General features: G+C 42.0%; 1 protein-coding gene and 1 long non-coding RNA gene across 9 annotated transcripts; one reads left to right on the top strand and one right to left on the bottom strand.

The window, feature by feature from the left end:
* Positions 1-282: 282 nt before the first annotated feature.
* On the bottom strand, positions 283-4,168 carry LOC134150781 (uncharacterized). The gene is made up of 3 exons (XR_009960715.1): positions 3,724-4,168; positions 3,384-3,577; positions 283-809 (listed from the first exon to the last, which is right to left on the bottom strand). It is a non-coding gene; the product is annotated as an uncharacterized LOC134150781 (long non-coding RNA).
* On the top strand, positions 3,906-26,775 carry CTTNBP2NL (CTTNBP2 N-terminal like). 8 transcript variants are annotated; one of them, XM_062594842.1, is made up of 6 exons: positions 5,099-5,504; positions 7,482-7,532; positions 9,038-9,145; positions 20,469-20,699; positions 21,753-21,860; positions 22,678-26,775. In XM_062594842.1, the coding sequence occupies exons 1-6, from the start codon at positions 5,463-5,465 to the stop codon at positions 24,157-24,159; spliced, it is 2,022 nt and encodes a 673-aa protein (XP_062450826.1). In that variant the 5' UTR covers positions 5,099-5,462; the 3' UTR covers positions 24,160-26,775. The 8 variants fall into 8 exon arrangements, with proteins under 8 accessions (XP_062450832.1, XP_062450829.1, XP_062450831.1 ...); XM_062594843.1 differs by lacking the exon at positions 5,099-5,504 and adding an exon at positions 6,755-6,924; XM_062594848.1 differs by lacking the exons at positions 5,099-5,504; positions 7,482-7,532 and adding an exon at positions 3,906-3,916.
* The last annotated feature ends 1,068 nt before the right edge of the window (positions 26,776-27,843 follow it).

Below are 27,843 nucleotides of genomic sequence, written 5' to 3' on the forward strand. Positions count from 1 at the left end.
TTTGCTTAGGTACTGTATATTTCCGTATGATGCTTCATTCTTATTTCCCTTAGGTGTAATTGGATTTTTCTCAATAAGCAACCAAATTAAAAAAAAAGAGGTTTATTGCATCTCTTTAGTATTCACTTGTTTAAGGTTTGGAGTATTGTTTGCTTTTAAAATCAAGGATGCATTTTTAACAGCAAACCAGCACCATAACTTCTGCTTTAAAAAGACCTATGAGTTTTATGAAGCTATTTTACACTGCTCCAGAGTTTCAGGAGGAAAGAAAAAAACACTCTGTCACAAACAGAAATATATTTTTATAGCAGCAAAATTCCTAAAATGAGACTATAGATCTTCTGCTAATACACGGAGCCTTCAGCAATACACACCCACATGCCAGCACAGACAACACACAGCCATAGAGATGGATGCCATACAATATTTAAAGAGAAAAAATATATAACTCAAAGGAGGTAGTGCTGGATCTTTTCCCAGATGGATTCTCGTTTTGACAGTACCACAGACATGACAGATGTGCTTCTTTCTAATTGTTTGTATTTGAGCTTTATCCCTTGTTTGTGAGATTTTCAGTAGAAATTGCCTGTCTTCTAGCCATTTTATTCTCTCCTTTGGAATTTAAAGGTTTTTTTTTTTTTTTTTTTTTTTTTTTTTTTTTTTTTTGGTTGCTGACTCTCTCCAGCATTGCTAAGTTTCTCCCTCTGCACAGGGTGATTGAAGGGTTTCGATGGGCCTGTTTAAACCCTTCTTCACTTTCAGGACCTGTAAAACTTCCTTAACAGACACTTCAGAAGCACTAGGAATACCTAGGAAAAAAGAGTAAAGGTTTAATTACGAAACCAGTGCACTTAAAGGAAAGTTAATGTACAGTTAAATGATCCTCCTGCTAAATGTGCTAAGAGTCAACATAACACACAAGTTCAATGCTTGAACTTGCAATTACTGCTGCACAAAAAGGACTCAACTCACTGGCTCTCCTGCAAACAATGGTCTTGAAAAACAATTATTAGAAATAGTAGTCTGCTGGAGAAGTCAGACAGGAAGCAGAATTGAAGTTAAAGTGAAATTTGTCCAAATATCAAGGAATGCTGTGCTTTTAAAAATTTTGGAGGTTTATCTCTAGCAGCTTCCAAGGTGTATTCTTGCAGTGCCCCAAAACTGGCACTGATTCACTAACTGCTCGTTCTTATCTGTGACTTGTGCCACATGCTATCAACTGATAGAGATGAAATAGGACCAACTGCACACGCTCGTGCCCATCCTGACGGCTCAAGAGCAAGTACCTCAGTGATTTGTATCTGCCCTCTCCTCGTCCCTTCTCTGCTGTTCTTTTACATCAGAAAAGGACTGTGTGCGCATGATGGCAGGTACCTCATTTTTCTGTCCATCTCTGACACTCCTTGTAATCTGCTGCCTGCTAAAAATAATAAACAAGAAAAAATATGGCCAAGCAGCTGGGAGACAGAGGTCTTCCCGACCTCTGAGCATCTCTGCAAAGCAGCCTCCTCCTGTACCACTAATTCACTTCCCCTCAAACACAGGCCAGAGGGCAACTGAATATGTTTGTTTTCCTTCCCATGAGAACCTCCATTCACGAGGAGCCTGGAGCTGCCTTCGTGCTGGCGCCTGGAGCACGCTCCCTGCCGCCTGGAAACCATTAACCACACAAATCTCCACTTGCCCAGCCTAGCACCTGGGAAGCTGCTCTTGCAGAGGCACCTCGGCATCCCGGCCAAATTCCTGACTTCAGATAGTCTGCGCTGTCTGTGAGAGTCATCTCCATGCAGGTCAGGCTAGGCGTGTACGCACAAGACCACACGTGCACGAGTATCTAGAAGGGCTCGGCTAAGAAATGTTTTTCTTCCCATCTGTATTAATTTGCTGGGTTTCAAGGGTGCAGTTGTTCAGTTTTTCCCTCCCTGAGACCACCTAGAATGTTTGGGGCTCTCATTCCCTTCAGATGTTTGCTCTTCAGCTGTGCTGGGTTCATCAAATCTCCTTGCCACGTCCCTGAACAGAGAAGCTTTTGGTGCCAGATGTGCTCTGATGTAACTCATGCATCTGTGACCTTTACTTGCTGAATTCATCGCCAGTCAATCACCAGCCACATGCAAAGCTCTTGCTGCACAAAGGTCTCCTTTCTCTGATGTTTCCAAGGCTGGGATTGGCCAGCAAGAGGAATGCTTCAGAAAAGAAATAACCAACTAGCAGACATTATCATACAGATAATCTATGCCAATTTGGAAATACAAATCCTTTCTCGCCATTTTCAGATGCAAATTTAAATGGTTTTCTCTTTTTTTAGTAGTGCAACAGATTAGGCCTTGTTCTACAGCATGACGCATGGCTGGAGAAGTAGCTACCTATGGTCTTTATTTTGCAGCCAGAGGTGAGGTGACCTGCCAGGAGCTACATGCAAAATCCAGAAGAAAGGCAGTGAAAGGCGGTACATTATAAATTCCATGAGCCCTAAAAGTGTGTCTCAGAAAGGAACAGTAATGGAGTCCAACCCAGCTGGGACTCATTTATGAAAGGAAGCATGCTGACATATAAATATCTGCAAAAAGTAACAGGACATCATGATCTGTATGTTATGTGGGAGCAAGATCATGACCAGACCAGGAGCTTGGGTCTCCTGTACTACAGGTCCACTTCTGCCTCAGATGGGCTTCGAGGCCATAACAGAGCCACTTTCCTGCCCCATACCTGTTTCATTAACTGCACGCATTTCAAAGAGAATTGGACTTTTGAATATTTGGGAGGGGAGGTCTTTTTAGCTCATGCTCTTAATGATTCTGTTAAAAATCTACTGTTCCTCTTTTGATGTTTTAGTTACATTTTGTGGCTGCTAATCAGAAAAATGTTCCAGGTTGGTAGTTCTTGAAAAAATCAAAGCTTCCATTCAGCCACTTGGTATTCAGAGACTGCTGAGTATAGCGTCATCTGCTTTTCTGCACCCTGCCATTGACACAGCTGTTTCTGTATGCATGGAGAGCAGCGACTGAAGTGTAGTAGAAGCTCTCTGACACAGGAGGGAGCTGCGATCCCACAAAGAAGAAAGATGTTCCAAAATTCACTCGTTTTCTACATTACTGTGATTCACAGACAGACGGTTGCTCCTCGGCCTGGCCACTGAGCAAACAATCAACCAAAATTAGCCAGACTGATCTGGGGCTGCAAATATCCACCAGATACTCTCATTCTGATTCACACCTACAGGCATTACCTTTGTTTTTTAACAGCTTTGGAAACATTTGACTACAGAAAGTTTTTGTCTTCTTACCCCAACCATTTGCAGTTTCGCATTGGCTTTAAGTTCACTTCAGAATACATGTTAATTCCAGTGACTCGCAAGCATGAATCACCAGGCTGACACTAACCATTAGATATAATTCTCACAGTCTTTCCCCCTTTTTTTCCTGAAGCGTAGCTTTTTCCAGTGAGATGAGTTGCTATGCCAGTTCACAGCCCAGACCTTCCTGGCAGGCTCCATGTCCTCACTCACAGGATGTGGTGAGCTGTCAGCCCTTTTCTGTCCAGCTTCCTTTGCGTATGTGACAAAAGGACATCTGCCCTAAAAAACATAAGGGTGAAAAAGAGAGACAGCAGGTGAAAAGCACTGAGCCAGGAGAAACACAGGGTGACAGGAAGCTGACTGTGATTGGGAAAAAAGCCAGAGGTCTTAACGTAACAGCTGCTCAGCTGTAGGCACAAGGATACCTGCGTCCTAGCAAAGCCAGAGCGGGTAACCCGCCGGCTTTCGCTTCTCCAGGCTCAGAGACTGCTAAACCAGCGGTACTGCAAAAGTTCCAGTATTTATCAAGGCTGGGGAAAAAATCTATAGTACTCCAACAGCTCTGCACAAGATCATGTTGCTCTGACCACGGCAGACAGGCGACTGCGACCGTTAGGGGTGAGTTTCACCGCCAGCCTCGTCCCTGGCGAAGTCCTGCCACCACACGGCACCTTTTCCTCACGACTCGGACCGTCCTGCTCAGGAAAGCGCCGTTTCCTCAGAGAACGCCGGCGCCGAACAGCACCCCGCATCCCAGCATCCCGCCGAGGGCAGACCCTCCGCGGCAGGAACCGCCGTCGGGCGCTCCCGGCCGCTCCCGGGCCCCCGCCGCCCCGGCGCGTCACGGACCAGCCGCCCCGCTCCGCCTGAGGCCGGCCGGCCGGCCCGCGGCCCGCCCCGCGCGTCAGCAGCGACCCCGCGCTGGCTTCTTTCCTCGCCCGACGGCGGGTCAGCAGGCTAAACCACGCCGGACCTGCTGCCTCGGCCGCAGCCCCCGCGCCGGACGGAGCGGCCCGGCCCGGCCTCTGCAGGGAACGGCGGGGCGTGGGAACACGGGGCAGGCGGAACTCAGATGCGGGGCACGGGGCGCCGGGGGCGCACGGACACGGGGGGGGGGGGGCGCACGGACACGGGGGGGCCGCGCGCGGTGAGGGGCACCGGGCCGCGCCCGCGGCCGCCCTGCCCGCGCCGGAAGTGACGCGCCAATCACGGCACCCCACTCCCTCCGCGGCCGCCGCAAACAAAAGGGATTTGCAGCCCCCGCCCCGCCTCGCGCGTCCCGCCCCCTCCGTCGTCTGATTGGCCGCCCTACCCGCCGCCGCCGCCTGATTGGCGGCTCGAAACGCCGCCGCCGCCGCCACCGCCCGGCCAGCACCCTGTCCCCGCCCCCCGGCGCGGCGGATTGGGCGGCGGGCGTGGCGGGCGGCGGCGCTGATTGGCGGGCGCGCCGTCCCTCAAAAGGCGGGCGGCAAGGGGCGGAACCGGCTGGATGGGCGCGGGGCGGCGCGGAGCGGCGGCGGCGGCGGCGCCAGGTCGGGGCCGGGGCCGGGGCCGGGGCCGGGGGCGCCGGAGCGGGGCCTGCGCGCGGTGCGGCGCGGCGGCGGCGGGGGGGCCGTGCGTGCCCGTGCCCGTGCCCGTGCCCGTGCGCGCGGCCTCGGCCCGGCGCCGCCCCCTCGGGCGGGCCGCGGCAGGTGCGCGGGGCCCGCGGCGGCCGCCGGGGCCGGCCGCGCCGCTGGGGGCGAAGCTCGGGGCCCGCGGGGAGAGCGGGCGGAGGCGGAGCTGGCTCGGGGTGCGGGCGCAGGAGCGCGGTGGGCAGGAGGCGCGGGGGTCTCCGCTGCCGCGGACGGGCGAGTCGTGCCCCACAGAGCGCCGTACGGAGGCGGGCGGCGTTGGGCCGAGCGCTTGCGGATGTCCTGAAGCGTCGGGGCCGCAGTCGCTCCTGCGGGCGCCTCGAGCCGCGCGCCTCGGCTCCGCCGCTGAGCGCTGGCCGCGCGAGCCTTCGCCGGGGGCCGGGGGCCGAGGCCGAGCTCTCCGCGCGGGTGGCGCGCTGTGCGCGGTGCGAGCGGCGAGCCGTCTCGGGCGGTTCCGCAGTCGTCGTGGCACTGAGGAGCCACCCTAGTCCAGAAGCCTGTCGCTCCCCCCGCCCCGGTTCCTGAAGCGGCGGATGCCAGAGATAGCTTGCCTTGGTCCATTTGCTTGCACGGCTGTACGTGCACTTAAACTACTCTTGGTATTTCTCAAATACTTGGAAATAACTTTTTAGAAAGTTTCACCTTTTTCATGGGCAGATATGGGTCTGCTGTGGAGAAAAACTCATTAACAGTCCATAGCAGAGCTGAAAGGAAGTTTGCCTTGAGGCAGGGAATAAGTAATTATCTTTGTTTATGCTCTAAATGCTTGTTTATTGTCTAAAAATGGTGGTATATCGCAGACTCAGGGAAAATATTTATACCATCAGACTAAATAATGAAGTCCTTGTGGTTTGTGATCTCTGCATGATGTGCTGGTTAGGATATTTCACTGAATGGAAGCTGGTAGTATGCCTTGGATGTTTTCAGTTCTTGTTTACACTGCTGCGGAACTGTATCTCTTGTTTAGAGGTTTTTAAGTAATGGGCCAATTTCCCCAGCTGACAAGTGCAGATCTGCTTGGCAGAAATAGACTGTTTGCAAGGGGAACAACTGGCTAGATGAACAGGGTGGTGTGATACTAAGGAGAAATGGGAAGGGAGAAGGGGCACCTGATGGGAAAGAGGTCATGGAACCTATGATGTTGGAAGGCATGGAAGGGATTCAGATTTGAGTTGGGAAGGAAGAACTTACAGGTATGCGGTTATTAATTCTCTGAGCTGGAAATGCTGCTTGTTCTGGGAAATATATAACCTAAATTGAGCAGCATTGCTTTTTCTACGTTTTTTAGTTCTCCAGTATTGTGTGGCCCTAGAAGTGACAGATTTGGCATAACATGTACAGCTTTGTTATGGCAGGAGGTTTGCATGCAAGGTGACTGAAGCTGTGTCACTTACTACCAGTGTTTTAAGATGGGACTTGTTTGTTATGAAGCTGACTCAGGATTATGGATGTAGAAGCGTATAATAAATAACATGGCTTATTTCTATTGCACTGCGGAAGTACCACTCACAATAGTAATGTTTAGAATCAAAATGGTTACTGCACAAGTTAATTGCTTTAAAATGTAGAGCTGCAGTAGGTAGCTGTCCTTGCTTTAAGAGTGTGCCTTTTGGTAGCTAAATGGGGTGATCTAGCTGCAAGTTTCTATGTCATCTTAATTTGAAAAAGTGCAAGCTTTGTTCATGTTTAAAGTCCATGTTCAAAATTTACTGGTGTTAATGTACTTAGATTATATACTTTGCTTTAAGATGGTAAAGAAAAACATCTCCTTTTTATTTCTAACTTACGACACTGCAAAACTAATACAACTTAATGATTATCTCAGGGAAAAAGAAGCTTGCTACTTCCCAGAAACACTGATTCAGTCTCAGCTTTTGTGAATGTAGTCTGAGCAAGACCTGACCTAGTGTTGAAATTAAGCCATGCATCTCCTGGGCACACACTGATGGTCCAGATATTTTAAATCTGTCCAGGAAAGTAGTGCAGCTCTCAAATGTGAGTACCAACTTAGGCATGGTAAATGTTAAAGCTAAAAACAAGCTGCCTCTTTTCTTGCTCTTTTTATTTATGTGTGTGTGTATGTATATATGTATGTATGTGATTATATATATATATGTATATATATAAAATGTTTTTTTATATATATATATATATATATACACACACACTCACATATATATATATATATGCATACATACACACATGCTAGTTTGCTTCTAGTTTGCTTCTATTATGCTGTCGTCTTTTATCTGCAAGATGGACAAGCTGTTAATCACTCCCTTCTGTCCTGTAGGAAATGGGATCCTAGCTAGCAAGTTTTTAGAGAGTGACAGACCTGTCAACAGAAATATCCAAAGATGAGGGAGATGATGTGTTCCTGGTCCTGAACAGTTGTTTTCAGAGGTGTTTGCCACTGATTTAAAACTGGCTGTTACTGCTGAGCAGTGACCAACAATACAATGTTCCACTGAAACGTGATTTGAATCAGTATAGCAAGTATTTTAAGTTAGACTCTTGTATTAACTCTTGAACTTTTTTTTAAATCCTGGCAGACATTTATGGACTTACTGAGCAGTTTGTTGTCATGCATTTTCCTCTTGAATGTAAGTTAATGGCTGTGCAGTAAGAGTATACATGCAGAGCTGGCACATCTGTGCTGTCCTGCTATATTGTGTTTAAAATAAGCACAGTATCTCAAACAATTGTGATCACTTTCTGTTAAGCTTCATTTACTGGCCAGTGCCAATGGTAAGGCTGTCCAGAAAAATCCCTAAGAATCACTGCTGCTTTATGAAACTTCTGGTGAGACCTTGTGAGGAGCAAGGACGTGACTGCGTGGTGGGGGACTTCCATGGTTAGCAGGAGGGATTAAATGGACTTCGAATTTCTCTTACTTTATGAAGGCTACTTATTCTTTTCTACAAGGAGAACTTTCTGTTCCCAGCAATTGGAAAACTGCTTTGGCATAAACAAGACAGAACATGCGTTTGTGCATAATTCTCTGGAGGCACAGTTATGCAAATAGGTTGTAAAGTAGCAGTGACTTCAGAAAAATTAGTTTAGTTGAATGTTTTAGCTGGATAGATTTCTTTAGTAAAGGTCAAATTAACCCTTTAACTTTTGCTGGTAAAGTGAAGTTAAGTATCACTGAGTAGCTTGTTCATCCTGTAGTATTTTGATATTAATAGCTGCAAAAGATGGATGTGAATTGGATTAAGAAAAGATATATTTGATTATTGTCTTGCAGGGCACAAAAACTCTCATAACAGAGTACATTTTCACCAGAGGCTTTTAATTCATAAAAATTGATTAAATTATTGCCTTTGTTAATAAAATGTAATACAGAGCCTCATCTCTAGGTGATGTTAACACACATCAACAAAATAAAATACAGAAAATTAACAAGCTTTCTGTATGTGGATTTCAAATGATGGGTCTTCCTTCTGATCTGTGTAATAAAATTGTATTTCACAAGTAGGGACGATATTGAATCGGTTTGAAATAATAGTAATTAAATGTGTGTTTTTGTGGCTGCTTTTTTAGAATGGCTTGGGCCTGTTCCATAAGTAATGCATAATGGCGTTCCTAAGAAGCGTTTGGAGTGCTGAAATGTTAACTTTACCATTAAATTTGTGGAACATGGCCTGGTTTAGACTACCTTAATCATTGTTCTTCAGTAGTGGTTTTAAAACTTGAACATGTGTGCCTGAACTGAGCATGTGATTAAGTTCAGTGTGGTGTTTGCAGCTGTGTGATCCAAATGTGTTATCCAAAGTTGTATGGCTTTTAAATATCCATATTATTTCCTCTCCTATTAACTTTGGCTACTTCTTAGTGAATATTGTACTGTCATTTTAGCCCTTTCTGCCTGCACCATCTGGGTATGCATATGTTCATGGCCCCTCGGGAAAAGGTGGAAAATGAATCTTCTGCAGCTTGTCTTGGAGGTTAAAGAGAAAATGCTGGCGTGGTGTGTTCTGCCCTTCCTCTCAGAACAGTTGTAGTGTGGGCAAACTGGAAGCTCAAGTTAAACAATTATATGTTGTAACTTAGTACATTGATTTTGATATACTGATAAATACTCAGTAAACAATTATCTATTTTTCAGATTTTCAGGATGAATCTAGAAAAACTCAGCAAACCAGAACTACTGACGCTGTTTAGCATTCTTGAGGGAGAATTAGAAGCAAGAGATCTTGTCATAGAAGCCTTAAAGGTATGTTGTCTCTTTTGTTTCTATCATGAGACTTTCAACAATAGTACTGTAGGTTCTACAGAATGGTTGCATCCAAGATAAAGTTCAGAAGCAGACTTATTAGTGTCAGAATTTCATCTTAATATCAACGTGTTATATAATGAATGCTGTATATCACTTTACATCTTGGAATTCATTATTGAAAGCTGATTTCAAGAAAGAGTATTTCAATGTTTAGATGCAGCCATATGGGTTTGCCATCATCCTTCCTGATAAAGGACTGAGGATTTATGTAACCGAGAGAAATGAAAAGGGTCTATCAGACTTACTTTGGTTGTGTTCTTCTTTAGTAAGAAGGTTTTTTTTAAAGCAGAACATCATCTTGACAGGAGGGATCAGATTAGTCTTTTGCTGAGCATAGTGTTACACTAAAAAAAGCATCCATGGCTTTGTATCGTACTAAGTCAGTGTAAGCTGGCATTGTTGCTGAGGGAAGTAGACCTGTGTGCCTTGCTGCCTTTTTTTTTTCCCCCTCCTTTTGCTGGTACAAGCATTAGTGTAACCTTGCAAAGAGCTAGACTTGGATCTGATACCAGCTAGAACTAGTGCAACAAATAAGTTGGTTTCAACCCATGTCAGGTCCCAAGTGCAGCTGACATTGTGATAGTGTGAATGCTTGTGATGGGACATGACAGGGGTGGTGTAGGAGCAAGTGGGACCACTTCTTGCAGGAGAGTTCATGCTGTGTGAAACTGGGGCCTGCACAATGTTAGTGTATGTGAGTCAGAAACGCTGCACTGGATCTGCACAGGTCGGGTCTGCAGAGCTCCAGAGGGCTCCGTGCTGATGTTCCTCTTGTTCAGGCAGTATAGGTCATGGGACCATGGGCCGTAGTCAGTTAGGGGTGTTACTGTTGAGTTTAGAAAATATTTTCAAAAAAAGTAGGCTGCCTAGTTGACAGAGTAAAGTGGAATTCTGTTTACCCTTAAGAAAGTGAACAACATCCCTTTTGTTTCGTAACTTTCTTGTTACTTGTTTTTTGTATTTGGTGATTAAAGACCTGATGTGTCTCTGGCTATATGTTGATGGACAGAAGCAGTAGTTTCTAGGTGCAAAATTTGTTTCCATTTGGCTAGATTGTATTTTATCCTTTTAGATTCAGGACTTCGTCTTTATTGTTGCGGTTAACCTTGGGAGACTACCATGGTGTTTGATAGTAGCTGAGGGAATTACACTTGTCAGCTCTTTAAATTTCATGTGGTGTGGTTTTTAAGTACATTCTCTGGGATTTGCATAGGCTTCCAGTTTGTTTTTGAGTGCTGAAGAAGCTAATTTTGATCTGTAAAATCACTTGTGTGTTGGTCTTTTCTAACTGAGATTGCACCTTTTCTTTATACCCTGACAGCAGCAGTTATGTGACTGCAGTGATGATCTCAGCTCCAAAATGGACTCCCTTTTGTCACTCCATCCAGACCTGTTCCTCTAGGTGTGCATTAAAGTGGATCTGTTTGATGCACCTTCTGAAGGGATAATCATTCCTGTTCTGTCATGCTGTATTTAATGAAGTGAAAATGTTCTTAAGAGAATTATTAAGGTATTTTGTGGATATTCTTCCACTAGTAATTTGATATATTGCTTGCTAGGGCTTACAGTTTGGAATACCCAAGTCCTGTTCTAGGCTGAGCTAATATTCTGGTTGTTGGCCTACTTTTTTAATAGCTAATTTTGGTATGTCAAAGCGATACTATTGTTTTCCTCCGCTGCTTTGAGTCTTGAGGATGGGGGCTGGGGGTTTGTATGTACCTTTTCATTTTCAGCCTTGCTCGTTCTGTCTTGTAGATTTAATTAGTTCAGACCTAAGTTTCTTGTTTGTTCTCTCTTCTGATGGTTGGAAAAAAAATAAAAGCTCTGCAAAGATCTATCTTCCTTTAAAAATGGTAGTGGAAGATCCGTGCTACCTTAACATCAGTAAATATGTAACTTGAAATAGTGCACAAAGAGCTTAATTTTATAGTACATGTGTGGACTCTACCTTCAAGTTCAGATATGATGCCATCACTGAGATGAAAGCCTCAGGAATGTTCATTAGCCATTCAGTAACATTGAACTTAAGAGAAACTGGAGTGGTATGAAGGATGGGAGAGGTGGATTTTTAAGAAATGAGTTGTGATAGTGTTCAGTATTGAAGGGTTCTTCCAGAAGACCTATGACTGCTCATAATGTTTAAGCTTTCAGGTGTTTCTGAAGAGGACTGGCAGCTTGCAGGCCTGAGAGCTGCAGTGGCTTAGTCTTGTTTCAGATGTCTGTGGCTTAATCCCAAATGAGAACTGAAGGGGAGGGGAACCTCCTCTGAAACAGGACACCTGTGTGTTTATTGTGATCTCTTTTTCTGCTTTTAAGCAATCTTTTTATTTTATTGTTACTTTCTAAGTGGTGTCTAAAAGACTTAGCTCTTCTTTTTAGACTAGGTTTTTAGAGTAGACTTGCAAATTCTTGTCTATCTTGATCAATCTTATTTTGATAACATGTTCTGACACAAATAAAAGTATAGTTTTAATACTGCATTTTGAAGTCATATAATAGAGTACAGAGATTGATACAAAAGAGTGCAGCTCCAAAATGCGACTTCTTAATGAATACCTTTGAATAATGTACTGCTATTATCTTTTCAGTTGAAGTTTAACTGATAGTTCCCTCTGGCATGGAGAATGTAATAGTTAAAATACCTTTTTAACATAACTTGTCAAGTTCACATAGCTGAGAAGAAATTAAATGAAACTGTAACCTATGCTGGATAATTATCTGGTATGAAATACAAAACTAATCAAAGGTTGGTGCTTTTTTTGTACCTCTGTAAAGGATACACTAATGTCTCATTTTAAGAATACAAAGAAATTTGGAGGTAGTAGGAAAATGTCAATAAAAGGTTCAAATTAGAATTGGTTCTGGCTGCTTGCAGTCTTGCTTCCAGATCACTACCCTATAGGAAAATGAGACCTTCTCTCTGCAGTTGTCTTGAATCTGTAGTGAATGGTGAAATATTGAAGATCTCCCAGCTGTGTTCAGTTATTCATGCCTAAAAGCTAGGTTTAGTAATGTTGCCGCTCAAGTCCAGCTCTGTACTGGCAGTGCAGTGTTGCCCTTTTAAACATTGCATATGTTAAAGGAAAAAAAAAACTCATGTAATCACTTATTCTAGTAGCTGGACGGAGTTTCAGTGGTAGGAAATTCTTAGCCTTGCTTTGTCTATATATTTAGAATCTACAAGGAAATAAATTCTAGCTTCATTGTGCTTTCCCTTTTGTTTACTTATAGTAACTGTGGTAACCATTTTAAAATGCTTCACCCACAGAAATATTTTTAGTGTGTGATGTATTTAAAGGAAAACTCACCTCAGTAATCTGTTTACTCCTGTTCTGATAAATACAAAACTGCTGCTGTGAAGGAAAAGTCCTCTAAGACTGAATTGAAGATTGAACTTGAGAGGAGTTAATTTGTATACACTGGATAAATCAAGCTATAACCTCTGCTAAGAGGAGTCAAAGCATCGAGGGCTGATGAAAGCATTTGCCCACTTCAAACACTGCTAAACCATCTCACTTGGGGTCTTACAGCTGTCTCTTTTCTCTTACTTGTTTAGAGTAATACGTTCTGCCTCTGCAGTCAGATTTCTTTTGAGGCCCAGTAGTTTTATATGAAGTGCATATGTATGTAGGAAAGAGGCAGTGGGCATGCTGAAGTTCTCTAGAATATGGCATAATCTTTAAAATACTGGTAGAATTTTTCTACGGCAGTTGCATTAGGCAAATATATGTCCATGGTTAAAAATCGAGTTGCTTTGTTGTTGTTGTTAACCTAGTGTTGGTTATTGAAGAAAGAAAAGTGCATTTCCTGTTGTGGGCTTATTTGCTTCTAATTAAGATTTAAGTGCATCTAAAACTTCTGTTTTTTTGAGACATGTCCTGTGCTGTATTGTTATAGGAAGGAACAAGGACTGGCATGAAAAACTGCCTTCAGCTGAGAACTTGTAACTCAACTTTAGTATGGTCTGCAATCACTGATATTCCTGCCTGCTTAAGAAATCTGGCATTTAGTAGTACCCATGCATGCAGATGACAAATCCTAAAATAGTTCATCTCTCCCTCATGTTACCAGGCCACTTGTTTGCTGGCACCAGCCCTGTTTTTTGCTGTGGCACTGGCTTTTCAGGAACTGGTTGCTTAGTTTGCTCCTTCACTGTCCTCCTCCTCTTCACCTCCCCTCCCCAAAATTTTATGCTTTCTGCTGTGGGTAGTCTATTTGCGCTGCTTCTAGAGGCAGGATCCTTCCACTCCTGTACGAAGAGAAAAGGGGTGCTTCGGTTTATAAAGAGCAGTGCGATAGGTCGCCTCACATCAGTGCTGCTGCTTCTCTGGCTGCCTGCCTTCTGTCGCTGTTCTCCTATGGCGTGCTTTCTCTTGCGGTGTTTTTAATTGCGATAGGTGCTCGTCATAGAGACTTTCTTCCCACACGCTTGCCATGGACCCGGTCCTTACAGGTGAAGTCCACTCCGAATTGCAATGTTACTCCAATTCCAGGTAGAGATACTAGTCTAAAGGACTAAGTGAACACATTTACTGTGTTAAAAATACTTTTTCCAGTGCTTCAGTTTTTTCCTTCTTTATTTATACCTTGATACCTCTGAAAAAAAAAATTGCTTGAAAATACCTTCCTGAGCACTACACAAATGTCAATGTTCTCCTCAGAACATACCTTAAATGTCACTTCTTATTGTGCTCCTTTTTCTGTAGTTACAATCACATTTAAATCATCCAAAAGCAGATGCTGTCAGAGTTACCTGAGTAACACGAAGGGCTAGGTTGTCAGTCCTTCTGACAACCTGGAGAAAGGGTTGCCCATGTCAGCTACAAATTAGTCATCTGAATTGCACACCATGGCTGAAAAAAATCAATGTTTAAATAAATCTCTACTGATACATTAGAGCACTTTGTGCCCTTTCCCCCAATTTTTATCAGAATTCCCCATACACTAAAAATAGTTCTGTTTAGTTTTAGATAACAACTTTCTGGCTTATTTCTTTAGTATTAAGCTTTTAGGCAATTTAATACTACAGTAGAAACAGACTATTTTGCATTGACGACTGAGAGCTGGGTATTCATTGCTTTACTTCTGAATTCTGTAAGCCACTCTATAAAGCAGCATTAATGCGTTGCAAAGTTAAGTGTTCGTTTGTCAGTAGACTTGGAGATTAATTTATGGTGCAGTTCCAAAAACAGTATCTACCTCTTGTTTAAATAAAAAACTTCAGTAATATAAAACCTTACTACAGATGCTAGTAAATCTTTCACAGATGGGGCTTTTTGCATAGCTTATAAAGCAGCTTGGGTCTAGCAGGACTCCAGTGTGTGCTCCCTTCTGGAATGCAGTTTTTCTTACTGCTTTTCTTTTGAGGGGGAACTTACTTGCCTTTGCTTTTGTTCTCTGATATTTTTAGATTCTCTGGTCCCTCCTAATACCTAGATAGGCTCTGAACAAGGAAGAGAAGTGCGGGAATGGCTCCAGGTTTGCGTTGCCACCCAGATACCTTTGGGTGCCGTGCTGAGGAGTGACCAAAGGGCAGTCTGCGTGCCAGGCTGCTCCTGGGGCCGAGTTACGCTCACGCACTGCGGCCCTGAGCTCACTGGGACCCATGCAAAAGCTACCTGCTGAAAAAATGCCATTTTGTGCTGCTTAGTATTTGTTAAGAGCATTTCTTAACCTTTTCAAAGTCAGTATTACACGGGCAAATCTGGTGGCTCTTGTTTATCTGGCTTGTTTATATGATAAAGCAAATACTGTATTTGTTACAAATACTATAATTTCTGCTGTGCAGATCTTTCCTAGTGGTCACTTCAGATCTGGAGGTGAAGTTAATGCAAGACTCGATCCTGCTCCAACCTTTGGATATCTATTTTCATGCGAAGCGAGTGGTCACACCCCCATTTTCCTCCTGTGTCGGTGATTTCCGTTGCCTCAGCTTGTCTTTATTTCCAATATCTGTCTCTGAAGGAAGAAGCTAATAAGGAAGTTCAAGGCAGCTAGAAATCTATTTAAAGATTCTGCCATTCTTTGCAATCTAAAGGAGGAACTTCTGTACAGATTACTGCTGGAGAACTGCTTACCCGAGTAACTACACTTTCTGTTCTGCCCAGTGTGAAAACCTGAACCCAAAATTTACAGGCAAGAGTAATATTCTACTGTGTATCCAAAAAGTACTTAAAATGAGTGCTGGAAATTCCTACTATTTGATGTTCCAGTAAAACAAGTTGTAAAGATTACTGAAGGCAAAGAGAAAATACTGTCTCATAAACAAGCTTTCAATAAAAGGAAATCTTAAAGTACATTATGGGAAATGCTCAGCCCAAAACAGTCTAGAATTCCCCAGAGAAAACGGTAGCTTTTTCCCAACAGACTAAAGCCTTTGCTTTGTGTGTCTGCACAGGAAGCCTCTTTTCAGTTGTTTCAGATATTGCTTCTGCACCATAAAATCAGAATTACCCTTTCTCAAAACAAACTAGCAGAGGTTGCTTACCCTAATTTGAACTAAAAGCCAGGCAGTTTAGAGCATTACCCCCACTGCATATGCCTAATTCTTCTGATTATTGGTGTTAAGAGTAGTTGTTAACATACCTTGCTGCCTTTTTAAGAGTAGCACAGATTTAAATATTATCCCTTTTCCTTTAGGGGGAGCGGGATATAATAGTCCTAAAAATTCTCTTCTGTCATCAAGCTGCTTCTGTTTTGAAAGTTGAGCAGAAACAGTATTTAAGACTGAATTCCAGTTCAAACGAGACAAACGCAAAGCTGCTAGAAGTGCCTAGCCACGATCCTGGGTGTTCCTAGCTGTGCTGAAGAGTTGCGCCAGTGACCAGCGTAAGCAACAGGAGCTGTCGCCTACGTATGTGTTCAGTGCCCTGCACAGGTCATTGCACTGTGATTTAATTTCAGAAGAATGAGGCTGATTCTTTCGGTGAAGGACCTGGCTATTCAGCGAAACCAGTAGCGCACAGGAGTTACAGGCAGCAGGCTGGAAATCTGGATCTGCATTTCCAAGTGCACAGTGGCCCAAATGCCAAAGCAGTGGACTTATTTTTGTAAATAAGATGTAGTCTGACCAGGACGATCTGTTTACGACTTTTTGTAGTCTAGACAACTTCAATAAAATGTTTATGATCTGCTGGCTACTAAAGGAGAATAGCTGGACTTAAGAAAGCTGTTAATGTTATGATAGTCTCATCTGTTTGTCATGCTAGTTCAGGAAAATACTTAATTGCTCAAAGTAGCAAGGAAGAACTTCTTGTTCTTTCCCAGACAGGAAATAACCACCCCCAACTAAATTCAACACAACCTAGAGCCTAACACTGACAAAAAGCAGAGGCAAAACATGTCTCTGTTCACACTTCCAGTTCTCATGGAAATCGGACGGTGTGTAGTGTGAGTGACTTTAATTGATAAAGTTTAATTCCACTTCCTTAAGCTTTTTACTAGAAAGCAGTGGCCCAGAAGTAGACTTTTTGGATGTCCTCATGCTTGCTTACACTGTTAGAAGCACTGACACCAATCTGAAGAGAGCTTGTGGTGTAGAAAGTAACCACTACAGACCTAGGCTCTATTTAAAAGCAAAAAACAGCTAATCTGTCAAAGCAGTTAAGCCAGCTGGATGAATTTTCAAATTTGTATTTAACAACTTTCCAGTGATTGAGTCACTTGCAAGTTCCCTACACATTTGTAGCAAGGCTTAGTCATTTTTATAATGCTTCAGAAGAAATGAAGATTCCCCGCCCCTCTATTTATTAAAAAATTAAGCCTGTGGCTTTTCCTGTGATTCATTAAACCATGGATGGCTCACTATCCAAGACGGCCCTCCCATTTCCAGGGCTGATCTTTTCCTTCCTTTTTTTATGTAAAACTTGAACAATAGTTTAAGCTCTGATCAAATGTACTTGGAATCAAGTAATACCACTTTTTTGGGGGGGGGAATATAGAGAAACGGGAAGCAAGATCTGCTCCCTACAAGTGTTAAAATACAGCTGCAAACTAGCATTATATGACAAGTATCTCTAATTGGTTTTGATTTTGGAAGATGTAAGGGAAAAGGTGCGTTTTGTTGTTGTTGCTTGGTAATTTATAAAATTCTCCTGTTGAGAATAGAGCTTGCCTTTGTTTTTCATGCTGATTACATGGCTGCAGCTTAGAGTACAGGTGGGACCAAAAATTCTCCATTGGCTACTGAGTAAAGCAATGTTTTATTGGTGGTTATACCAATCCTCTGACCTGTAAGGCTCAAGTTATGGTTTTTAAGATCCCTTTAGTAAAGCTGAACTACATGAAGCAGTTAAATGCTGAAGAGAGAACTAGAGTAGCAGATTTTTCAAAGCTGCACATAATGAGGTATTCAAATTGCATTTATATCTCTGAACTTCACATATTATCTATAACTTTTTAAAAGTTAACCTTTTTTTTTTTTTTTTTGCCAGAGCAGTTTGCTTTTCTGTTTCAGTAAATCTGCACCAACTGGTGTGTGGAGTGGTGTTTAGAGAATCACTATCTCTTATGTACTTGAGGGAAATGTTTACATTTTTGGTGCAGTTTACTGGAACTTCAAAAATAACTTAGAAACCAGTATTTATTGGAATGATTATCTTTTAATTTCAGTCAGACTCACTCTTTCCTGTCTAAAATATGTCCTTAGGAAAGGCATTAATGGTGGGTAACACTCACTAGTTTGCCATTCTTAGCTGAAAGGCTTTCTGAAAAAACAGGCTGACGCGTCGCTCTGCAGACAGCTTGTTTTTCCTGCCCTCCAACAGCTGAATGGCATTGTGCAGGATCAACAGAGCCCGTGCTTTGTGGAACTTGTGCTATGAGCTCTTTAATTCTGAAAAAGCTACTGTATTTAATTTGGTATGGCTTACTTTCTGTTTGTGTTCATAAGGATGCCCAGATGTGTGCACAGCATACATAAAAACCTAAAACACACATGACAACGTACAAAGAGCATTTGTTTGGCCACTCGGAGCAAAAATGTCATGCTTACTGTCAAAGTACAGCTAATATCATAATTTCTCTGTAGATCCCATAGTACTTTGCTATGGTTTTATGGTTGAAATTAAACCATTCTAAAGGTAATAGCATGTTAGGGAAAGAGTTTTGTTAAAGATACTGGGGCTGAGTCCTGCCTTTCGCAGAGAAAAACGTAGGTAACTCATACAGAGGAGAGAGCTTGCTTTAATGTCTTGCTAAGAAGGTAACTATGCAGAAGGAAACATAATCTACTTACTTCAGAAAATGACAGGCATGAGTTCTCTTGTAAGGACTGATTACTATGACTGTAGTGAATCAAGAAGAGTCAAATCCTGGATTTCAAAGGCATCCTTTCTTGGTGTAGACAACCCCATCAGCAAACACCATCAGAACTGTGCTTTTTAATAACCCACACTGAAATGCTCTGTCTGGATGTGGAAGCACACTGGTTCAGATTTTTCAGAAATGCATAACATTTAGACTAATTGTTTCCACTAAAATTAATTATTAAACTTCTTGGAGGTAAGTCAAGTCAACTCTGAGGGCTTCTGAGACTCTTGGATCTTTTTATTGTCTTCTGTTGAATGTGTATTTGTTTTCATATGGGGTCTTATCATGGTGGTAACAATGTAGATAAATATCGGTTATAAAGTTTTGTTTTGCATATCTTTAGAGCTTCATTCTTTAAGAGATGAAAAGTAATAGGATAAGATTACAATATCATAACAAACATTTGCAACTAAAATGGCTGATTCTAAATGTTTTAGGACATGCAGCACAATGTGTGTGGGTTTCTAATTCTTGCATGTCATTTAAAGAAGGGTAATCATTCCTGTCTTGTTTCTTGAGAGGCTTCACTATGTTTAGTCTGGTTGAGAATATTAAGGATTTTGTTAACAAGTTACAGATTTATAGGTTATTGTGAGAGTGAAATGCTTTAATTGCTCAACACGAAATTTTTTGATGGTTATATAACCAAGAAAACACTACTGCTCTTCCACTGAAAAATCAGTAAATCAGGTCTTTCAGTGAGCAACAACTGATACTTACTTTTTTCCATTTGCAATTTTGGGAAACATGAGTTATGGACTAAATAACAAGTAGCTGTGGCATGAAGAGGTTCATCAGCTGACTATGTTGTGGAGATGCTTGAGCCTTGAAACCTGTCAGTATGGACTTGCTGAAACAATCTTCCACACCAGGTAGCAGCTCAGACAAGTGCTTATGGTTTTGTATAGGCAGTTAGTTGCCCTGCACTTGAGTTCAGAGAAGCCTTCTTGGTCTAGTAAGTTTTGTTTTGCTTTAGCAAAACTTTCTATTCTTTTCTACTTTGAGGCCACTTGGTTAAGAGACTTTCAGTTGGAGAGCCATTGAGAAATTAATCAAGGCATGTACTTATAAACCCCCACACACTTGTTTTGGACTCTTTGTGGATACTGTCTATCTACTGGTGTTCTGATTATGGAAATACAAGTGCTTTTTGCAAAATTTCTCAAGTTCCAGGTATTTCATTCATTTGGAGAGCAAGTAGCTTCTGCAAATGATTTTGAAACAGTGGGGCCTTACAGTTGTGCAGTGCTGCTTCAGGTCTTCAGCCAGCAAGATCTAGGTTCACTAATGTTCCTGGTACTAGATTTTGATCTCCCTCCCTTCCCCTCCCCCCCCCCAAATTAGTGGAGGGACCATTAAGTTCTGCCCATTTAAATCTATTAATGAGGGCTTTTAATTGGCTTGGAGTCTAGGTGAAACTTTCTTTATATGCTAAAATTCTGATAGTCAGTTTAGAAATCCCTTCTGAGGATGGAAGGATTATTATGCTCTGAGTATACTTTTCACTTTTCATAGTCTTACTTGAACAGACTCTATGCCACCAGAGGACTAACACATGCACCTAATATGTGAAAAACATGGTGTTTGCCCCCTTCTTATTGGCCTCATCAGAAATTGCAAAGTCCAGATGGGCCTTAGAGGTTGCACTATTCCACTTGGGGGCAAAAGTTGTACCACTGTACAGAAGGTAGGCAGACCACTTAACCTATTATTGTCTGTCTTAGGGATTAGTGTCTTCCTATCTGTTAATCGGATACCTTTAATGTTACGCACTGGTAATTTTTTTCTGTCTTAATACTCTTAAGCAAATAAGTCTGATTCGTGTTCTGTTAATATTTCTTTAAATGGAAAAGCTGGGGAAGAGGGATAGTTTTCTTAATTGTAAACAACTTTATTCAACTAGTTTGCTGGTTTTAGTATATTGAAATACACACTTGTTTTTGTATTTCAGGCCCAGCACAGAGATACGTTCATTGAAGAACGCTATGGAAAGTACAATATCAGCGATCCACTAATGGCTTTGCAGAGAGATTTTGAGACCCTGAAAGAAGGAAATCATGGTGAAAAGCAACCAGTCTGCTCCAATCCCTTATCTGTTTTGAAAGTGGTGATGAAACATTGCAAGAACATGCAGGAAAGAATGTTATCCCAACTAGCTGCTGCAGAAAGCAGACACAGAAAGGTAGGTTGCTTCAGCTAAGCTGTGCAGAAGTAACATAGTTCCATCTTGATAAGATGTGAACTTCAACAAAAAGGCTTAAATGCTATGAGAGTTCTAGTGTTTAAGAGGGTTTTGCACCTTTGTTTAAGCTTCTTATCACTCAATATGGGTGATACCTGCTATTTCCTCCTGAGAAAATGTTCCCTATGTACTTGAAGGTATTTAAGCAGCGTTTGGAAGCTTAAACCACAGAAATATTGAGGAGCTGCTAGATTCGTGGTGAGCGTGTTTTGGGAGAGCCTATGATTCTGGTAATGAGATACTGCAGGGTCTCTTGGGAAGTTCATGTTCTGGCTTTTTTTATTGAGTTAATAGAATCTCAATTATTCATGTAATTCAGTGTTAAATCTGAAGGAGCTCCTTAACTGTGTCCTTATGGCAAGCAGTTTCATTTGAAGAAGTCATCTTAAGTAGAAGAACAAATTAAGGTTCTTTATTTTAAACTTGCACTTCAGTCCTCAAATCTCCTGTAAGACACTGGGAAGGGGGAGTCTGTATGCAAATTACTATTGAAATAGGAGTTAAGAATGTCTTGTTATAATTGTTAATGCCCTGTGTCACTATGGTGTGTGTTCTGAGGTGGTGAGTCTTCTCCTGCTTTATTTATATACATTTATATATATAAAAAATTACCCTGCCAGGAAATTCTGGTAAAGGCACCATATAACCAAAAGCAAATACTATGAATCACATAAGGACCTTCTTTCTCATAAGTTTCTCAAGGCTATTCTGCAGTCTGGAGAAAAATATGCAATTTGGCTACTTAGTACTAAAATGAAGATACCGTGCATTTTTCTAACCTTTTTCTTAACTTGCTCAGCAATACAAGATAGTGACTTAGTGCAGTTTGTCCAAAAGCCTCTTTTATATGATTTTGAGTTGAACTTGATGTCTGAGGTTACCATGGCTGCTGTCATGTCTAATTTGGACTGTGCGAGAAGATGGTGATCTCCTCCTGTGTTACAAATTTGTAAGTGTGCCTTTGCATTAAAGTGACTGAAGTTTGTTTGGAAGGTGATATTGGACCTTGAGGAAGAAAGACAGCGGCATGCCCAGGACACGGCAGAGGGGGATGATGTCACCTACATGCTGGAGAAGGAAAGAGAGCGGCTCACCCAACAGGTGTGCTTTGGTAGCTAGTAATTACCCAACCCACAGAAACCCAGGGCTTCGGGCTGCTCAGGCTGGGTGGTGAAGTCAATACTAATGTCTAACTACACTTTTATGTTGAAAGAGTATTGGGGGCCTCACTCCTTCTAAGGCTTTTCTAGTTTTTAACATTTAGATATGCAGAACGGCCTTAATCTTCCTGATTCAGTAGCTGAACAGTGCTAGAAGCCATTAATAGACAATTAAATGTTTTGAAAACTTATTTCAGGCTGAAAGCTGAAACTTCCTCAAGAATTATACTGTGCCTACAGGTGGTAGATCTCTGGTACTGAAAAATCTGGATGAGACGTGAAAGATCTCCTGTGGGTTTTATTCAGAGACAATAATAAAAACTTAAGCTGCTGTTTTCTGTTATTCAAGCACTATAGACTTTCATAATGTATATAACACATCAACATTTTAAAGTCTAAATACCTTTAAAAGGCAAACTGACAAAGAAGTAGATGAGGTGGAAGTAAGCTTTTCTTCAGATAGCCTCTTCAATCAGTGCATGGCAAACTGGGCCTATATTGTAGTAAAAACCAATTGAATTTCATACATGCTAACTATAGTAAGTAATATTTCTTAATACATGCTGGCAGACTGAGTTCCTTGGCATACAAGGCTGTCTTACATATACCGTGGCCAAGAACCTCTTTCTTGTATTAGGCATTTTCATCTTTTACTAGGAAATTTCTCCAAGATGCTTAGTAACCTCTTTCATTTTGGGAATGTGTTTACTTTCAGGAGGCTTTGGTTCCCTTAGTCCTTTTTTGTTCTTATCTTCCAGTTGGAGTTTGAAAAATCCCAAGTGAAAAAGTTTGAAAAAGAACAGAAGAAGCTCTCAAGCCAGCTGGAGGAGGAGAGGGCACGCCACAAGCAACTGTCCTCCATGCTTGTAGTGGAGTGCAAGAAAGCCACTGCCAAAGCAGCTGAAGAGGGGCAGAAGACAGCAGAATTGAGCTCGAAATTGGAAAGAGAGAAGAGTAAGGTGAGTAAATTGGAGGAGGAGCTGGCATCGAAGAAGAAGCGGGGTTTACAGATGGAAGCACAAGTAGAAAAGCAACTCTCAGAGTTTGACATCGAAAGAGAACAGCTGAAAGCCAAGCTGAACAGAGAAGAAAACCGTACAAAAGCCCTAAAAGAAGAGGTAGAATGTTTGAAGAAATCTCTGAAGGAGCTGGAGGCTTCTTGCCAGGAGCATGGTCCTCCTGAGCCTGTGCAGCCAAGGCCCTCAATGATGTCCAGAGGTGTCGTAACTGACAGTCCCACAGTGAAGTCTGTGTTTTGCCAGACAGAGTGTCTGCAGGCAGACAGAGCAGATCCTGCCAGCACAAGCAAAGCTGCATATACCACATTTTCCAGCCCTACTCCACCTACTCATTCCTATGCAAAATCCAATGGTCATTGTGATACTGATATGCAAATGGGAAGTGAGCTACAGCAGACAAATACAGCAGAGAACCAAGTCCAAAAGGAGAAGTCTGCTGGTGCAGTCCCAGAAAGTGTGATTGAGAATGGAAGCTCTCCTGTAAGAACAGAGTCACCAGTTCATCTGATGTCCCAGCTCCCTTCCAGTGGGGTGTCTCTGTCTCCTAGCAGCACGGCTGCATCCTCTCTAACACCTTCTCCCTGCTCCTCGCCAGTTCTGACTAAACGCTTAGTTGGAGCTTCAGCCAGCAGTCCTGGTTACCAGTCATCCTACCAAGTGGGGATCAACCAACGTTTCCACGCAGCTCGGCACAAGTTTCAGTCTCAGGCTGAGCAGGACCATCAGTCGAGTGGTCTGCAGAGCCCGCCATCAAGGGATTTGTCTCCTACTCTAGCAGATAACTCTGCTGCCAAGCAGCTAGCACGCAATACAGTCACTCAGGTCCTTTCCAGATTTACCAGCCAGCAGGGACCTATTAAACCAGTCTCCCCTAATAGCTCACCTTTTGGCACGGACTATCGAAATCTGGCAAATGCTGTGAGCCCCAAAAATGAATCTGGTCATTCTCCAAGTGCAGGCAAGGTTTCCAGTCCACTAAGCCCATTGTCTCCTGGAATTAAATCACCAACAATTCCTAGAGCAGAAAGAGGGAATCCACCACCCATTCCTCCAAAGAAACCTGGCCTTGCTCAGTCACCTGTTGCTCCTGCTGCAGTAACCAAAACAGCTCCTCAGGCATCTTCTTTAGGTGCCCCCATGGACGTGGCAAGTAGCTGCTCTAACAATACTGTAGTGTCAAATGGTAAAGACATTGAGATACTCCTGCCAACTAGCAGCTAGTCTCCAGAAAATGTGAATGTGACATTCCATGGCTTAGCATCCTAGAGCTAAGACACTGTTTTTCCACTCCATGTTATTTATTTCCATAGAAGCAGAATCTGTCTGTATAAAGCATTTAGTATATTTTTCTTTTTTAAATAGGTAGGAGAATATTTTTGTTTATGAAGAAACCTTAACTACAGCTATACAGTAGCCTCAAGTCTCTCATGGCAGCAGTCAAATCATCAGAGATGACAGGAACCATAATCATGTGATGGAACCTAAATATCAAACTATAATGGGACTGAAATGCTACTTTTAAATTATGCAGAAAACTTGTGCAGACTTTTTACTCCAGATGAACATTTTATTAAAAGTGCCTGAACTAAGCCTGCAATATGAATGTGATTCTCTGAAAAAGGCAAGGAGGGGAACCATCTAGCTGCAGAAATGAATTCTTCTGTGAGTCATGAATGTTTAAACCAACACTGTTTTTAATTATCTCCATTTGTTGAAATGAGTTAGCAAATGTGCTACAAGTAAGTTCTGTAAGGTGACCACCAGACTGACACAGCCAGCCACATTTTGTCCTTTATGATGTAGGTCCTAAGTGTTTTAGGAGGTGCACATAAGTTTCTTGGGGTAAAATTTAGCCTTGGTACAATTCTGATTACTTTTCTCCCAGTATTCATTATCCAAGTAGTGTTTTTCTATCCTGTAACATGTTCTGTGAAAATGCCTGTGCTTTAAATGGCTGAATTTTCATTTCTGGCGAGTCACCTGTAATTTCAAATTATTCAAGCATTCTACTGTCATGTGTAGAACTTCTGAGAAAAGGATCTTGTAATTACTTGATCAACAATCTTGCTATTACTTGAAAAGAAAAATCATTAGTCCATATGGTACAGCAAAATGGGATCTTCTACTATAAAAAAAGCAATAATTTTGTTGTTCACTTTTATCAGTTGTCAGACTGACCTGGATTTTACTGACTAGCTAGCTATAGAATCTTGCCAGCTTTCACTGGATGAAAATATGCAACCAAATTATCACTGTCATATGTAATTAATTACATATGTAGGTAATTTTACATGCATACGTATTGAATATACAATGCAGACATAAATCTTAAGCTATTCGTGAGGATCTCCCCAATATGAAAAAAGGTGGAAATTATATCGAGATTGGGGGAACAAATTGGTTACTTAGGGGTAAGGAGTTGCTTAAGTCTGTGAAAATTATCTCTGTGAAAAGTTATTTTTCTAGATGAGCCCAAAAGAAGGGAGAAGCAACAGATTCCATCCAGTGCAGAAATGTCCATCTGAGGTGAAAAGTGTAGTCCTCGTTGCAGACATCTTGCATACACCACCTGCCATTTCATGGCACAATGCAGTTCAGCTTTGAGTCGCTGCAGTAAAATACAAGACAAACACAATACAGATCAGTGATGCAGAGGTTGAGAGCATAACTCTGAGCTGATTATCCCAGGTATTGTATGTGAGCTGATTCTAAACTTAGAAGCTAGACTTGCTGCTCAATGTCATGCTATGTTTAGCATTTCCTTCTACAGCAGTGTAAGGTTTACATAGAGTGTAGTAACCCACTGTCAGAGATGCTTTTTCCTTTGTCTTTTTTCAAAATGTGTTAAACAAAATACGTCCTACTTTATTGTAGGAAAGATCCCTGCAGCAACTAGAAGGGTGCACTACTGTACATGACCTTTGTACATGGCTTTGAGTCTTATTTTGTAGGACATCAGAGCTCTTGTGCTGCTTTGAAGTGGCTGTTGTCTGAAGTGACCCTGCTCTTCTCTCCCACACTGGTATGAAAGGTATTTAGATTACAGCAAGAGAGGTTCTTACAAACCGTTCAATAGCCTTTTACGTTTTGGTATTACGTGCGGCTGTTCCTAATCCATTGGAATAGGCTATGTACTAGCAGTAGGAAAATAGTACCAGTCTAGAGATAAATGGGTAGTGACTCTCTGGGAAGCACTTTTTTATATAATTTTGATGTGTCCACAACAGATTTTTTTTTCTCTCTTAAGAGTAATTCTAAAAATTGAGGGGCAGAAGGATTTTTGCCCATGTATCACTTCCAATTCAAAAGTGAGGCTTTTGTATACACTGCTTTAACATGTTTCTTTGCTTTTACACTAAACTAGATGGTATTATCCCCTTTCTTTATCAATAGCTCTATATAGATACTATAATGAAGTTTATTAGAAAATGCACTGAATACTATTTCTTCTAAAATATACTATGGGAAGGGGGTATGCAAAGGAATGTATTTTTGCTAGTAGCCTGTCTTCTGAGAGAAACTAAGCACAAATATTACAATGATCCAACTAATTCAGTAAGACATGTAGAGTTAGTATTTAACCTTTGCTGTAGATTCTGTGTGGAAGCAACTAAATATTTCTTCTGTAATTCACATCTGTTATAAGCAGAAATTGTTGCCGAATTTGTCACTGGCTAATGGAGTAAAATGAAGTGCAAAATGTATACGTTGGTATTCGTTAACACTTGTAAATTTGTAAAGCCAAATGTACCAAGCTGAAGTCTTTAATCATTTTTATAGCTGATGGCATTAACCATGTTAAACATTCATATTATCAATAAAGGATTTTATTTTTAAGATGTGCAAATTGCTTAAGAAAATGTTTGGAATCCTGTCTTCTGGACAAGTGTGTGTGCGTAGAGGCTACTCAGCAGGTAGGTCTACCTATTGATAGCAATGCTTATGTGTTAATATAGAAACTGGGGCTTTAATTTATGCTTTCAAGTTTTGAAAGAAACCAGAATTTGAATACAATGTATGGTGATAAGTTATTGCTAGTGGCAATCTGGGCAGCATTGCTAGTCAATCTGCCACTGCCTGAAACTCATGGCTCTGTTGTACTAAGAGATTCTTTGCTGCAAATAGTGTGCTTCAGGTGACACAGCGCAGCAAAGTCCTGACAGCTTTTGCTTTGGAGTGTTTTTCTAAGTAAAACAATTTTCCTAGAGTACCTCGTTGCCAGAGTGTTGCAGCATTAGTAATTTGTGATGTTAACACTGGGTTTTTGAAAATCTGGCAGGGCCGCTTGCATGCTCTGCAAGCAGAAAATTTAAAATCTCCCTGTGTGAACTCCCTTGGCAGCTTCAATGCTCCTCAGTCATGGAGGAGCACTGCTAAATTATGTCACAGGGCCACGTCTGAGGTTGTCCAGCAATGGAGAAAAGGCACTCACAGCAGAGAAACTCCCCTGTGCCAAAGGTCCACCATGTCCACTGCAGTGAAGAAGCTGCTTCCCCAGGAGCTGCTGACTTACCTGCTCCTCGTGCCACGGGGAAGAGTCCACAGCTGCCTTGTCTCCTTGGTGTGTTTATTTTATATTATATATAATATACACACACCTCAATAGTGACCTGATTTTCTTATCTTTATATCTGCTCGCAGCTGAACAGGTTTTGCAACAACCAGGTGAGAAGCTTTGTTTTTCTCTTTGGGCTTGCTGCAATTTCTTGGGAGTGCCCGAGAGTGATGGTACCTGCTTCAGTGCAGTTAAAAGTAGTAGCCACTGAACAAGCACTACTTCCTTCCTGTAACTATGTTTTTCACTAATACTTACATGCCCTGCCCAGGCAGGAATTTGAGCTAGTATATGAGTGCTGCAGCCCTGCTTGCTTTTTATAGCAGCGGAGGCGAGGAGGGGTTTAGGCA

The sequence above is a fragment of the Rhea pennata genome, chromosome 25 (genome assembly GCF_028389875.1).
Source record: "Rhea pennata isolate bPtePen1 chromosome 25, bPtePen1.pri, whole genome shotgun sequence".
Taxonomy (NCBI): Eukaryota; Metazoa; Chordata; class Aves; order Rheiformes; family Rheidae; genus Rhea; species Rhea pennata.